Below are 16,781 nucleotides of genomic sequence, written 5' to 3'. Positions count from 1 at the left end.
CAGAGGCAAACCAACACACCCAAACAAACAAGGGGTTAAAGAGAGGGAGGAGTGTGCTGTCAATCAGAGAAGTTGAAAACCTAAGACCTCTCACTCTGTTCTCATTCCCAGTCACAATAAAGAAAAATCACCAGTGGGATGATCCAACGGGAGTGAGCCAACGTGCACACCAGGACCCTGAAACTGAAGCAGCTAACTTTAGTTTCATTATGTGCTTTTCCTATTGTGACAGTCAAAAATAAACACCATGGAAAAACATGTATATTAGAATGACTGTCCTCTACAAAATTCACCAATACTGGGCTCAGGTGGAAGTAGGGCCTGATAAAAGTAAACACATATATTGTGTCTGGATTAGGCACATTTTTCTGGGAATAGGAAGTTAATTTTGCTTAATTTGATTCACTCTAGTAGTGCAAGTTTTGACTTTTGATCAGACAAAACAAGAAGTCCGAAGAGTCTCCCTGGGTTCTGGGAAATTGTGATGGGAATGTTTAACTGTTTTCTGTTATTTTAAAGACCAAAGGATGATTTTCTATTACACATTGTGCACATTTGTTTTCTGGGTTTTTTTTTTCTCTCTATAGAAGGCCAGTCGATAATTTCAGCAAGTTGGAAAATTTCAAAAGTTGTAGGCAGTCCAGGGCCGCTGTTTTAGCAACCGAGTGGTTCATTGTCTCGGTAGAAGATCTTCGGTACAGTACAATGACACTCCCCGGTTCTGTACCTGAATCATGACGCGATGCTTGGTTTGAAGACTTTTCCCAGCCTCTGACCTGATTTCCCGGCGTCCATTAATAACGTAAATGCTTTAATAATCCACTAGAAGACAACAATGGATTTGCAGTTCGTATTTTAAAAAGGACATAAAGCGCTTTCTGTGGGTTTTTACCAACCACATCAACTTTGCGATGCCTCGGATGTTTGTACAGTGTTGAGCGAGCTAACGCTACCACACAGTTTAACCGGCAAATTTGTCAACAAAACTCTTAAGACACTAATGGAGAATGGCGGCGAAGTGTCCTCTGAGGTTCAGACTGTTTCCTCTGATGAACCGAGACGACCAAACCCAGAGCTGAGGAAGCTGTTGGTTTTTAAAGTTTACAAGAGGAGGTGGTTTGTCCTGCTGGTGCTGTGTTTGTTAAACTGCTCCAACGCAACGGTGAGTAAAGTGTGTAACTTCAGTCATGGTCACCTGACATTTTACAACAAAGTTAAAGATATAATATGTAACTTTGAGGCATTAAAATGTCTAGATCTGTGTTATTTTGTTGAGTGTTGTACTCACATGATCCCAAATGTTTCCCATCTATTTTCAAACATGGAAAAATCCGTATTTTCAATCAGGTAATGGCCCGTTTTGGTTGGTCACCTGTCAATGGCGTCAGATCCCCTTTGCGCATGCGTAAACGTTGTGGTTGTTTAACTGAAATGGCCGAAATTAACTTTTCATCCAGTTTGAAGTCACGTTTTTTACAATACAGTTTTTGGATATATATATATACTATATAGTTTAATCAGGTGAAGGATTGTCGTCATCAGAAGTCTTAAGTTATTAGAGAAAAACGTTGAGCAAATGTTAGCCTCAGTCCTGTGTTCGCAGAGCAGTGTTGGAGAAACACTGATTTTTAACTTGAAACTGCTTTATTCGGTGTTTTTACCGAACTAAATCACCAGTTCTGTTTGTTTGGGAGAGGAGGAGATGTCTACGGATAATTTGGCCCCAGGTAAAAACCTTCCCAACGTCTGTATCTTAAGTTAAACCGAGTAAAAAGCAGCGACGACTCACTGGCACGATTTATAACATGAATCTGTTTTATTCAGTGTTTTTACTGGTTTTAATCACCTGGGTTGTTTGTTCTGGAGAGGAGGAGACCTCTGCAGATAATTCAGCTCTCGCTAAAAAAAAAAACCTCCTGGACATTGACACAGAAGGAATCCTAACCTGGAGAAGCAGACAGCAACAGGGGTGACTACAACTCCCATGATCCCACACTACTTCACAATGTCTCTAAACTCAGTCTCTTAAATGCAAATTGTGCAGATTGATTGTGTATTTTTATTGTCAAAGCATTTCGATACTGAGTTACTAAGTTAATATGAAGAAGCTTTCATTAAGTAATCCTCATTTTCGAAATAATAGTTTTTAAGGTGAGAACACAACATCTCAAAATATCACAATTTTTTTGTTTTTTTTTTTACTTTTTTTAATGTCCTGTATGAGAGCCCATTTCTGCCAAAACAATCAAAAAAAAAAAAAAATTCCTCTGTGAACTAAATATGACAAAGTCATGTTGTTTTAGTCGTGCACACTGTCACTAATGTGCAAATGATCAAGTCACACTTGACATTATACTTTTAAAGCCTCAATTAAAGGTTAGAATTGCAGTATCTCCACGTGAAGAACACTTTTCATGTCTTCATGCTCACAATGGTGTGATCACATTTTACATATAAGGAAAAACTAACTTCAACCTTAATGCCCTGCTTTAATGGACATCGCTGACACCTCTTTTTCTAGCGTTAAACAGCAGATGTGGTTGTGAGCACAGCAGGTAGATGACATGTGGTGCCCTCTTACGTTTGGTGGAACTTGATATCTATTCCCTGGGGATGTTGTCATTGTAAAGCAGAGTGTGCCTGGAAGCAAGCGTGCCTCTCTCAGCTATGCAAACTGTGCCCCTCCCTCACCTATTGCCAGCTCCCACAGGACTCGTCCTCTCTATGGGACCTTTTGTTTGCACGGCATTGGTGTTCCCACTCACAAAAGATGCTCAGCTGTTGGAGAGTCATTCATGATGTGGCAAATAACAGACGATGAGCCAGCTAGACATCAATCCGTGTGACATTAGCAGCCCTACTGAGGGTTGTAGATTGTTCCCCTTGTAAATTGATTTAGCATGGATTTTGAGAACTATAACGCATTGTTTACCGCCAATTGTTCTTGGCAAAGTTTGAAGACCTCTGAAACTGGATGCAGGACATAAAGCACCAGATTTTTCATTACAAAGAAATGAATATAAAACCCTTGAGATTGAGATTGAGAGCAAGGAACTTATACACAGTATAACCACTGTAACTAAAACAATGATAAAAAAGAATGAGAGATAGTAATAATAAGCACAAATCAAACTAATCTGCTTTATGTTTGAATGTGACTTTTATGAGCCCATACCGAATGGATTATGTTGCTATAACCTGATCAACATTGTATTTTTGAAGTAGATACTGATATCAATATTTAGAAGTTGAAAAAATCCAATAATGATCTATCTGCAAAGTAATTTTTTTTTCATAAACACATAACTTACACATGAAAGGATGATTTTTTTTATGTAAGAATTGTGACTGAGATACATCCTGCGCAGGAAATTTTACAGTGTAAAAATAAAGTTGGCAAAGATCTCAAACCTTCTGCAGATTCTTGTTATTTCTCAGCTGACATATAAACTGATACCGGTCGATTTGTAAAAAGCTAATATCATCCTGGCCGATTTATCTTTCTAACTCCAATATCTATGATATATATGAACATAGTTTTTAGAGTTAAGCACTAAAGAGAGATTTCTATCATTTAAGTTTTACAAAAAGGTTCCACTTTTTCTGTTTCAATACAAACAGCAGGGGAAACCAGACACAAGCATCAAATGATCATCACTGGACATGTCAAGAAAACCCTGTCCTCTGCAAACAGCACAGGTCTCTAGAATAACAGAAGGAGGAATGTGTGGAAATGTAAAACGCCTCAGAAAGGGGACAGGACTGACATTGTGTGTCGACATCAGCTGACCAGCTCGCGTCAGCTCGACATAAATTAGGGTTTCTTCATTGTCTGCAAAACAGAGACTTGTGCTGGTGCAGCCTGTGTGGTCTCAGTTAAGTTAACAGATCAGATTCATTCAGTCGACTCTGTGTGTTTGTGTATCAGCCCTCCATGCAGCTTGTTTACTGCGCTATTAGCACCAGTCGCATTCAGTGTTCTTCACCGTGTCAGAAGCTGTAAAAAAAATCAACATATTTAGACGTGTAGAAGCTTCTATTCTTAATTTTAGACTTTGGATTTAATTATTTTGTAGTCAATGGTGCACTGCTGCTAAAAAGGTGTCCTTCAATCCCTCTGCACTCACTGCTGCGTATATGATCTGGTTGTCATGCACGTACTTCTCATGTAAAAAAAGAGAAATATTTAGACACCCAGGCATTTCCTGCACATGAAATCAGGTTTCAGGTTTCTCTGTGCAGAAAATCTGTAGAGAGAAATCTGTGTTAACTGGTTTCACTTTCACCAATAAGAGAAAGCAGTCGTCTTGTTTACATGACATTTAAGAGATAAGCTTAATAAAGCAAGCAGTCAGTAACCCACCTACTTAAGTGCATGTAAATACACTTGTTTTTCTGTCTGTTATCCCTGTGAAAGATTCCTGTCATCCTTTGCATGCTGGGAAAAGGCTGCACTTCCTCCAACCCCCCAAAAATAAAAACACCGGTGATTGTGATCAGTTCACATTCCGGGTTGATGGGAAATGAAACATGCCGTCACCTTCTACAGCAAATACTGCTAAGAAAAGTGAAATCTCTTGTGGAGCCCTGACTTTATTACAGTCAGCCATTTACACCTAAATAATATATACATTTATTTAACCTATAAACAAAACTTAATGGTGGAGATCCTGCAAGAAGTCCTGCATTCAGAATCTTACTGAAGTAAATGCACATAAGTGTCGACAGCAAAACTTGAGTGTTATATTGGAACGTGTACATGTAAGCAGCATTTTAATGCAGTCCAGTTAAGATAACTATTCAGTTTAATCTACGATGATTTTTTATATTATTTAAACTGATAATATCATATTTTATGTATCAGATCTTGATGTTGAACGTAGCTGTGAAATAAATGTAGTGTTTAGTAAAAAAGTGCAATAAATCCCTCTAAAATTAAGCTAAACCATAAAATGGAATAAAGTACAAATTGCTCTGAGGTGCAAAACCATTGTAAAACCCACACTAATAAATATCACCTGATCTTATAGACTGACAAGGTGAAAGTACGAACATCTCATCCCTAAAATATCAAAGACTTTTCTACAGACTGCAGCCTTTTTCTTCATCACAGTACCGTCACCTCCCCCAGTTTTGGCCCTTAGCATGAAAATGTCCGTTTGTACCCTACGCTGTCGGGAGTGGTGTGTGTCATGTGTGTGGTGTCATATGAGAGCGCAACAAGCTGGGATACACCATTTCTTTCTCACACGAGCTGAGAAAGTCTCGCCATTTCCTCTTTTTGTGAAGCAGTATTTAGAGGTCTCATGACTATAAGATAATTGAGGAAATCTGATATTAAACTGCAGCTGCTTCTGTGGGACTGATCGCTAATAAAACACACGGGTGAAAGTGTCATTATGTTTTGACAGTTGTTAACTAGAGAGTTCATCATTATATTTTACAATGCATAATCAATGTGTTTGATCAGTTCTTATATATCATCACACATTCAATAACAGTCAGAATGAGGAATCTTAAAATTACATGACCAAGAAGTGTGAATGAACAAAAGACTGTGAGGATCCCTTGATCCATTATTTACATTGTACTTTTAACATAACATAATCACTATTTTTAGTTTTTAGTTGTATGATTATCGTACCCTTAAATGGATTTGCAACTGAGAGACACTGTTTAATTTAATTTAATTTGATTTAAAGGAAATCAACTGACAGACAAAAGAGCGTATACTGATATTTCAGTGTTGTCATTCTGCTAAAATAAATCATCCTTCAGTTTTACCTTTTTCTTTTCTCTTATTTTATTTTTTGTACTGGCTGTTGACATTTTAAAGCATTGGTTGGGGTCACAGCTCAAACCTTCACACAGTGCAGATCTACAAAATTACATTTGTGCTTTTATCCTGTCTGGTCTGGTCTCAGTGAAACAGGGAAAGTGCCTCCAGAAGTAGTTTTAGATGTTTCAGATGTTTTTAGAGGAAGTGATCACAGCTGCACGACCCAGAACTCACTAATCCAAAGCTGCAGATTTGCATTGATGTTGTGATTACTTGTGTTTCTTCTTTAACACCATGTCGTTTTTATGCATTAAGTAATTTTTATATCCTTTTAAAGATATTTTTTATACATAAAACACAATTATAAGTCTCTATTGGTATTAATTTTGTGGAAGTAACTAGTCATAGTAGACGGATCTCATTCTGGAATAAAACTCTCAATGTGTCTTCCCAGATATGGCTGACCTTTGCACCAATAGCGGACCAGTCTGCCCAGTACCTGAAGGTCTCTCTGGAAGAAGTCAACTGGTTGTCAGTGATCTACATGGTGGTGGCCATACCAGTCAGCTTTGGGACCACGTGGATGCTGGACACTCTGGGGCTACGGGTCACGGTACAAACTGAACACTGAACTAATAACTGATGTTGTTTAAATACCATGAGCAGGCTATAACCTTTTATTTATTTATATATTTTTTTGATACAGTCGGATATTTTCCAGAAAATGAGAAATATTCCTCTTCTATACTGGAGGATGTGTGTTTTAGTTTTAGTCTGTGAGTTTGTTTTTTAATGACAGCAGCACAAAACAAGTGTCAAGTGATTTTAAATATGGGCAAGAGAGAAAAGAGCCCAGGAGAAAAGTTTTCTAATGGCTGCTGAGAGAAAACTAACTGTTTCCAGGAATAAAAAAAAAAAAAACAGATGAGCAACATATGTTTAATGTCAAGAGAGGAAAACCGAGCGGGAGGTCTTATTATGGAGGTCGTATAATCAGAGTCGGAATCATTTCCTGAAATTGAGTTTATCGGCTAAGCAGCTATTTTCAACAACATGTATTCAAATCAACAATATATCATCAGTAAAATCAATGTTATTCTCCCACTGTATTGGTTTGCAGCTGAGGAAAACTGAAATTACATAGATTCACATAATCAAAACAAAAATCTGTGCACAAATCAGCTGACAGCACTGGATTAAGAGGAGATATTGAAAAGTCAATGTTGGCGTCCTGATAAAATCAACCTTCAGTCTTACCTCATGTGCTGAGCTGACTCACACTGCACACACTGCAGATTTAGAAAAGGGCACTCAGGCTTGAGCGAGCATTTCAAGTTGTTGTTCTTTTCAATCTGCAAAACTGAACAGGGGGTCTTATTAAGCTGGTAATGTAATTCAGTGTAATTTAGTATATCTTCTTAGCAGCAGGAGTTCATGTGAAGTTTGCTTTGACAAGTTGGTGCTTACAACTATGGAACAAAAAAAAAAAGTCACTAAATATGACTGATGAATTAATAAGCTAAAAGGTAAAGGCAGTTCAGACACATAAGAACAGAAACTACATGACAGAATCAAAAGAGATGTATGTTGTATTCTTGTTGTCACGGTCTTCTGCACTGGAAATGATGTGTCATACGAATGTGATTTGTTTCAGCAGGCAAACAAGAAAGTAAACAGGAGATAAGCTGTGTAAACCCATTCGTTTCTGTGTCACCAGTCACAAATTGACCTGCAGAGTTAAATCTGATTGAACTTCGACACATGAAAACACAAAGCTCTCGCCGTGAATTGTTTTCTAATTTGTGTGACGTAATAATTGCTGCTTAGCCGCAGCGAGCACAAGGATTGTGACAGAGGTTCATGACAGTAACATGCTGTTTAATTTACAGCTTTGTGGACTGCTTTTTTCAACCCACGCTAGCTCCTGCAGTTTATGTTTACAACCCTGACCCATGTGATTTCCTGTCCTTCTTGCTTTGTCCACACAAGTAAAATTTAATCTGGAGAATTTCAGTCTTCCTGCTTCTAAAGACAGTAATTTGAACTTAATCCAAAAACAAAGACATCCTACACTATGTGATTGATTTATGGTTTTTGAGAAACACAGTGCAGAAGTATTAAAGGAGGGATAAAAACACAGTGTTTTGACCTGTCACTGCCATCTCAACCCTGCAGTTGATCCTGGGCTCGGGCCTGAACATGTTTGGAGCCCTGCTGCGCTTCCTTGGCACGCCACGGGGCACGGCGGCTGAAGTCCGTTACGTATTAGTGATGCTGGGTCAGACTCTTGGTGCCCTGGCTCAGCCCCTCATCATTTTCACCCCCACCAAGCTGGCAGCTCTCTGGTTCCCCGACCATCAGCGGGCCACAGCGAACACCATCGCCTCCATGTGTGAGTGATTTACTGTTTATTATTATTCAGAGCTGGGTGGGAATTTATCTCTACAGCTTTGCATAGCTTTTATACAGCAGTTATCAATGCAATTATACAGCTTTAAAGACTTCCTGCGGGGTGTTAGTCATGCGAAATTAAAAAGAGAAAGAGAGCAACACATGAGCCAAAACAATTTAGTGAATAGTATATGTTAGGAGTGTGTTTCTTTTAGCTTATTGTGAATTTCCTTGCCCCCAAGTGACAAGAAAAATCTATTTTTGCAGCTTCAATGAGAAATAATTCAATCAAACTTGTCTATTCAAGCATTTCCGAACAAAACGTGTGAATATACTTCGATTTACAGGATTCCCGAAAAACATCACTTTTATAAACATCTATAAAGAGAGCAAGAATGGCTTGCTTCTGGTTAGTATCAGATGTATGTGTAACCAAAAAATAGTAAAATTAGTCTAAACTTAAAGAGACAGAAACTCACAATCAACTACATGTAAACTGTAGATCGGAGGCATTTGTCGTAATTCAGATTCGGGGAAAAATATGTTGATAAATGCCATTTACACCAAAATGATGAGCACTGAAAATAAAAGAAACAAAGAAAGATGCTGTATTTAATTTTTTATTCAGCCCTTGTGGGAAAAAGGGGTGAATGTCCTGCTTTTCACCCTGTGATTGATGCATCTGCACAAACATGAAATAAACTTTATTATGTCATTATTATGTTATGCAATTATTATTATATTTTGTGTCAGTGCTTGTGTCTCAAGTCATATGTTCAGTTCTCTGTGTAACAATTTAAGTAGGAACTGGGTCAGTTTCAACATGTGCTGACGTTTTCTCATGTCAGCAAACTCAGCAAAGTGAAAGATGTGTTTCAGACGAAAACAACCAATGTAAAAAAAAAAGAAAGTAGAACAGGAAGCTTTTGGATCAGAGGGGAATTCACTAAGAGTAAGGTAATTTAAGGTTTAAGATAAAGTTTTCAGATCATGTTGACTCTTAAGGCTTAAAGATAAGAACGGAGATGACCGAAACGTGGAACAGAAAGTGGAGGACAGAAACCAGAATAAGCCTAAATCCCACTTCTCTTTTCCCTCCTCAGCCAATCCTCTGGGCGTCCTTCTCGCCAACATCATCTCTCCTCTGATGGTTCCAACATCTGCACAAATCCCTGTCCTGGTGAGTTGAACTAAGAACAGGTCTTCATCTTCTTCTTCATTGCCAACCTAAAGATGACACCTGGACCCACAATCCGGCTTATCTGAGTGTTTTACCTGAAATCTGCTATATTTTTATTGGATCGCTCAGAAAACAGTTAAACCTATTGTTACTAGAGCTCCAGATAGAAGCCTGAAACAGGAGATATAAAACTACACTGAGATGGTTTTTTCGTTCTCAAAACCACAAATAGATTTTCTTATGGATCAAAACTTCAAATAAAACACAGAAGAAGTGTAAAAATAAGCTTCTGTTGAGCCATCGACAAACAACATGCGTAAATATCCAAAAATGTACAGTTGTGTGACGAAATGCTGAGCGGTTTATGGCAGTCCGGTGTCCCTGGACTGAATCTGGCTGGGTGCCTTTGTGGCATGCCACCCCCTTCTCGTCCCCTTGTCTAATGTGAACTGTCCTGTAAAGGCAAAAAATGGCTAAAACACAATCTGGAAAAAAACATCAGTTGGCCTAGAATCGCTGCATTCCCAGCGGCCATTGAGGGATTACAGCTTCTCACAGGAGAAAAAAACTGCAGCTGCCCAGCTCTGTGTGTCTGAAACCTGGACGCCTCACCTGCTAATGATGATAAATTGTCTTTGATTTAAAGTGCTAACATCCATTTATCATCACATTATGTGTGTGTGTTTTTTTTTTCTTTTTTCCCTCCTTTAGCTACTTGCCTATGCAATCCCGGCATGTATCATCTGTTTCCTAGCAACAGTGGGGATACGGAGCAGCACCCCACCAACGCCACCGTCAGCTAGTGCCGAGTCCTCGAGCTGTGAGCCGTTCATACAGGGGATCAAACTGGTGAGGAGCAAGAAAGCAACATAATACAAGTGTAATTCTGTTCTCAGAGAAAAACATCCAGAAACCCTCAGCGGATGACAGATGACAACTTACATTAAGTGACAGTGAGAATAACTTCATTAAATGATTAATTTATCTACAGGAAATGAATCTGCAAACATTTTGATAATCGATTAATTGTTTTAAGTAAAGTAGTAGTAAACTTAATATGTTTAGGTTTCAGATGTTGGTTTGACAACATGACACATTTTAAGACTTCACTTTGGACTCTTGAAACTCCGCCTTACGGCTCACAGCAAAAAAACGTTTAGTATCAGCAGTTGTAGGCTTTTTTAGCAAATGAAAAGTAATGGGACACACAGCAGTTCCTCTAGAGACGCGGTGTGACACAGAGTATGAGTAATTTAGATTTACACCACCATAAAGCTGAGGGGCTCACAAAGGACAGAAAAAACAGTGGTCAAAATCAAAGTAGGTTAGATATCCTATGGTTCAGGCACCTAAAACACTAGATCCTACAATTCCCATAATGCAGCTCCTGTTAGACCCCTCTGCTTGGTAAAGGTTCAAATCCTCCTCGCTCCACTGCCGTAACACAAGCTTTCTGTTATGAAGTTGTAGTGATCAAACCCAAGATGAGACGTCGCCATCAAACTCCGTTGATGTGTAAAATCTTTCCCAGTGACAGACGGTTGATGTTTTTCCTCACTCGGTTTCTTCTGCAGTTACTGAAGAACAAAGCCTACCTCATCCTGCTGCTCTGCTTCGGCTCGGGCATCGCTGTCTTCACCTGCTTCTCCACGCTGCTGGAGCAGATCCTGTGTGTGCAGGGATACACCAATGTAAGTACGCCACAGTGGTTTCCATGGGGATCACGGAGAAAAAGTAGCATCAAATGAGCAACACAGGCAGCAGATTTGATAAGAAACAATACACCAATATCTGTTTTGACAGCAAAAATATGATCTGAGGTAAGTGATGGAACATAATGAAAGAAAAAAAGATGCTGGTGTTTTGCATAATTGATGCTAAGTGTTTTAGAAACACTCAGATACTGAATGAAGTTGTAACATCTCACCCCTGCAGGACTTTGCCGGCCTGTGCGGCGCTCTCTTCATCGTGTTCGGCATCGTGGGCGCCGGCGCTCTGGGACTCTATGTCGACAAGACCAAGAAGTTCATCGAAGCCACAAAGATCAACATGAGCTTCTCCGCTCTGGCGTGCATCGCCTTCTCCGTGGTGAGAACTCGACAGCAGTTTTACTCATTTTAATCTGTAAATGTATTTAAATGGTGACGTTTGTATTGATTTACAGTGACTGCTTAAAAACACGCCTCCAAAAATCTTACCTTTAATAATTCTAAATGTTCAGAAATAAACATGTAGAACAGAATGGACCTCTACTTAGGGAAAACACATTAACGCCTCACTTTAAGTCTCCCTGTTTAGCATTTAATAACAGTATATAAACATTAAATAAATGGATATAAATACACTTAGAGCTGCTTACAACTACATTACTGTGTGTTACAAACCATTTATTAAATGTTTATATGCTAAATAGGGCGATAAACCTCTGAAGTGATGTGATGCGTCTTGGAGTGGTGGATTTCTTTATCCCAGAAAAGGTTTACAGTGGATTCATGTGAGGGTGATGAAGTGCACGTCTGCAGTGTGTGACACAAGCTGACGGGTAAACAAACAAAGGGAACGGGAACACTCAGTGTTTGATGTGCAAACACTTTAAAGAGTTGGCTTCTGTTCTGTATTGTTTTGACAGATTTTACTGTAACGCAGCAGTTCACTAAAGTACAGCATGAATAAAATCACTATGCGAGGTTATGTAGAGGACAGAAAACTTTCTTTGTTTTTTCTTCTCCATTAAGGTTATAATTCAGACGCCCTGGATCTAACCTCACTGCTGCAACACAGAATCGATCTAACCCCTCAGTGACATGTTGATATGTTGATGTTCTCTTGAGCTCAGAGCTTGTGTCCGTCTGCTCACCTTCTCTCAGGTGTCTCTGATGCCGCAGCAGAAAGCCGCCGTGGCCGCCGCCTGCTCTCTCTTCGGCTTATTCGGTTTCTCCATTTACCCGGTGGCCATGGAGCTTTCTGTGGAGTGTTCGTACCCGGTGGGAGAGGCCACATCAGCTGGGCTCATCTTTGTATCAGGGTATTAATGTCTGAGCAAAACACACACACACACACACACACACACACACACACACACACACACACACACACACACACACACACACACACACACACACACACACACACACACACACACACACACACACAGCATGACATGTTCTTATTTACACATTTCTGGTGTTTTATTTTTTATGTTTTTACTGATTTGGATTTTCTAAAAGGTGCAGACCAGTTTAAATTGATTTCACTTAGATTTTATGACCCCATACATCTAAAAAGGAGGAAAAGGAAACTGTTTACAGTAGATGATGTGTTGAAGCAGACAGTGTAGCTGGAAACATGCTTCATATGATAAAAAGTAAATGAAAACATGATGAAAACATGCAAATGAGCTGTTGATTATGCACCAGTCACTCAAAGTAAAAAAAAAAAGCTCTTTGTACAGCAGGTGATATTTTTATATTTATATATTTTACATTTCCATCTACATTTTATATCTTTTTTTTTTTTTGGATGGATGTGCTTTATGTGAACTTCATGTCAGTCATGGCAGCTTCGTTGTCATCCCTCTCCAGGCAGGTTCAGTCTGTTCTCTACATAATCATCCTCCAGGCTTTGACCAAACGTCTCGCCGACGCACCTCTGTCGACCTGCGGGGACGCCAACCTGAGCTGGAGAGGTAGGTCACATGATGTCACGGCGACACGAGCGTCGAATGGAGGCGACGTCAGTGGGAATCAAACCTGACAGTGTCTTGTCTTTTTTTATTTGTTTTGATTTGGAGGAGTGTGTGTGTGTGTGTGTGTGTGTGTGTTTACTGACCTCAGCTCAAAGATTTCAGCTTATTAAAGTACAAAATATTAACAAGTGCACAAGGAAATTTTGTTTAATTTATCTTCAGTTTCCCTTGTTTACATTTACATTTACTTTTGTAATCGTTGTTTCTACTTAAACGTTTTGAGCTGTTTGATTTGGTTGATGTAACAACTCTTTCATTCTCTGCACTGTTCTTTCTAACTGGGTTTTGAAAGGTTTTCCATTATTAAGTCTATTCAATTCAAATGTATAAAAAAAAGCACACACAAGCAGATGTAGTGAAGTAGCAACATTTGCAGCCGTTAATGACAACAACATTATAAAATGTGTAAATGTCAAGGTTTATCTGAGGACATGAACCAGGTGCATTTGTTCACATTTTATTATTTCTGCACACATACAGCACGGTCAGTCACTCAGTCACTTGTTAACAATGTAATATGATCATTGCACCCATTAAACAATAAGCTGCAAAAAAAATAATGACTATTAGTAGGTTTGACATGAACTTCCTCCCATTTCCAGTGATTTCCTGCTTTATCAACATTCACTTTACCGTCGAACAACTAGTGTTGCCGTGCATGTTTCGGTTCCTGTGAAGTGTGAACCTTTATCTGTTTTTTTTCTCGCCCTCAGTGCCGACGCTGGTGATGGCCGGACTGTGCAGCGTCTTCACCTGCTGCTTCATCATCTTCTTCCACACCAGGTACAGACGACTGGAGGCCGAAGAGGAAGCGATGTACGTGACCCCCCAAATCAACGATTCAGCGACCGACGAAGACGCTCCGAGTGTGGACACGTAAACCTGAAGCGATAGAGAAACAGAGGGGATTATGGGTGTTATCACAACTGCAGTTTGTTTTCTTTGGTACGAAACAGTAGAAAAGTTTATTTTGGTAACCTCAGCTTAATGAGTGATTTTTTTTTTTTTTTTTGAATATTGGGGCCAAACTTTTTTGTACGTTGAGTTACAATAACAGATTCAACCTTATGATTGTTACTAACAAATAATCCTCAAAATATCACAAGACGATATATCAACTATTGATCTGATGAAATAAGCTCAGCAGATTGTTCTTGTCATTCCATTATTAAATGGAAAATGTATTTCCTAACACTGATTGATGGTGCGTTTTTACAGATGAAAAAAAAAAAAAACCTTGAGGAAATTTGTGTAAATATGTTTTTTTGTTTTTTTGTGATGGCAGGTCTGTTTGAGGAATCCCTGTCAGCTGGAAAACAATTCTCTGAGTGGAAGCAAACAGTTAACATTCCTGTTCAGATCAGATGATTTAAATGATTATTGACTTCAAGGTTATTTTTTTAACAAAACTTACCTTTGATTTAGGTAATAAGAGAGAAAATGAAGACAGACCGACACACCTGCTGCAGGGAAACATCACATCCTGTAGCTGATCACTCCCATTATTCACCCAAATATAATTCTGGGGGAGAGGTTAAGTCGATTTAGACACGAGACCAAACTGCTGCTCTCGCAAATAAAAAGTTTCCTTGAAAGCAACCACTCCGTGTACGGGAAGCTAAATGGGACACCAGTGTGGAGTCTCATTACACAACCTGCTCTGGAAAAATGCACATTATCCATTTAAGTCAAATTTAACAGGTACATCCTCAAACTGACTGTGTGTGTGTGTGTGTGTGTGTGTGTGTGTGTGTGTGTGTGTGTGTGTGTGTGTGTGTGTGTGTGTGTGTGTGTGTGTGTGTGTGTGTGTGTGTGTGTGTGTGTGTGTGATATCATTGTGATGGTTCAGCACATGGCAGAGTTTGTGTATCTGCATTCCCTCAATGCACCAACAAATGCATGAACTGTTGTACGACTCAAAGCACAGCGGGGCTTTAAGCTGCAGTGCATTGTGGTCTATGTCTTGCCACTGTGTAAGAACTGCGGGTTCTCTTTGATTCTCAGGGTTTGACAACGAAACACCTGAAGCTTTACTGCTGATGTTTTCTCCTCTGGAGCTGCTAGAATAACTCGATGTGCTGTCACATCATCGCTGGCTCGTCTGTATCTTATCCTTTGGTACTAAATCCACTGTAAAACCTTTACTAACATATTCTGATTGAAATGCATTACCTTCACGTTAATCAGGCTTTCTGCAGGTTTCTCAAAACCAAATGTTTTACTGTTTGTTAAAATCCAAATGTGTCAATGTGCAGATGAAACCAAACAGAATAATTCTACTATTGTGCCACTAATTATCCTGTTCTGTCATTTAAAGCGTGTCTGTCATTGTGTTGTGGTCATAGACCCATAACAGCATATAACTACTTGTTAAAGCCTTAATTTTGTAAATGGACAGTTGTGGGTTTTGTGCAATAAAAAAAAGAAACTGATTGTGTTCACTGTGGGAACTGTTGGGTTTGTCTCTATATTTACTCTGTAAAGTGTATAGAGTTCCTTTGTGTTATGATTTGGCGCTATATAAATTAAATTGAAATCGACAAAATAGGCAAATAAAGGTTCTGTTTATGGTAAATGACACATTTGTATTTTAACTGTGCATTGAATGTTTTATGTTACTGTTAAGACTAATAATGTTGTTTTCTATCTTTCAAAGGAGGTATTTTGTTGGACTTAATTGATGTGAAGTGAAGATGGACGTGTGACTTCACCTGCTCCACCTTTTTCCTTAAGAGTTGATCATGCGTAAGACACATACATCTGTAAATACAAGCACTTCTTCAAATTTCTAAATTAGAAAATAAAACAAGACTTGGTCAAAACATTGTACATGGCTGGACTGTGTATTGTCAGTGAGTGTGTTTACACTAGTATCCTGGTTATGATCAAGTTGATGGAGTATCCTGGTTGTGTTTTGTGTGTGTAAACAGTATATCCCGTTTTCAGAAACCTGGATATATAAAGATATATATATATATATATATATATATATATATAGATAGATATATGTATGTACCTGGAGTACTCCAATAGAAACCTGCATATTTGTTGTAACATTGTCATTTTTTCCTGCTTTAAATAATGAACACACAGAAAATCTCGAGAGTTAATATTATTCCATAGGAGAACTGCAAGGCTGCGCCCAAGAATGAATTTCATTAATAACACAGCTGACATTTACTTTCTTTAATAATCCAATAATAGGAAAATAGTAAAATAATCCTGTCTACTCCCTGAAATTGCTTTTTTCGTCAGTTGAAAACCCCACATTTTTAAGGTTACTCTCACAAACTTTGAAACCAGCAAATATTCACATTTGAGAAGCTGGTACCAGAGAATTTGGGGCATTTTTTTCCTTAAAAAAAAATACTTATTTTTCTGTCAATCAACTTATTGATTGATCAAGTAATTATTCAAGCTGTAAAGTACTAGCTGAATTCTGGGTGCTGAGGAAATAAAGGAAGTGCCATTTATAGTGCAGGTCAGTCGGGGCCCAACAGCTTCTTCCGCTGCCCTCTAGCAGGTTAACATCAGATTGCTGTTGGCCTGTTACAGACTAAATCAATTAAAATGGCAATAAATTCATTTGTAGTTGAAACTTAATTTGACTTCCTCTGGCTTTGTTCATTTATTATTAAGGAATAAAATTGGATTCAGTTCATGAGTAACGTTTCCTACTGTGATGC

General features: G+C 38.7%; 1 protein-coding gene across 1 annotated transcript; it reads left to right on the top strand.

Annotated features, from left to right (window-relative positions):
* Positions 1 to 381: 381 nt before the first annotated feature.
* slc49a3 (solute carrier family 49 member 3) lies at positions 382 to 15,922 on the top strand. The gene is made up of 10 exons (XM_056382846.1): positions 382 to 1,162; positions 6,234 to 6,392; positions 7,955 to 8,171; positions 9,274 to 9,350; positions 10,062 to 10,199; positions 10,925 to 11,041; positions 11,286 to 11,438; positions 12,218 to 12,375; positions 12,932 to 13,035; positions 13,809 to 15,922. Exons 1-10 carry the CDS (start codon positions 1,001 to 1,003, stop codon positions 13,973 to 13,975), a joined length of 1,452 nt encoding a protein of 483 aa, XP_056238821.1. The 5' UTR covers positions 382 to 1,000; the 3' UTR covers positions 13,976 to 15,922.
* Positions 15,923 to 16,781: the final 859 nt, after the last annotated feature.

Source organism: Seriola aureovittata, chromosome 8 (assembly GCF_021018895.1).
Source record: "Seriola aureovittata isolate HTS-2021-v1 ecotype China chromosome 8, ASM2101889v1, whole genome shotgun sequence".
Taxonomy (NCBI): Eukaryota; Metazoa; Chordata; class Actinopteri; order Carangiformes; family Carangidae; genus Seriola; species Seriola aureovittata.
Note: the sequence above shows the minus strand (reverse complement) of the source record. Positions and strands in the feature narration are given on the sequence as shown.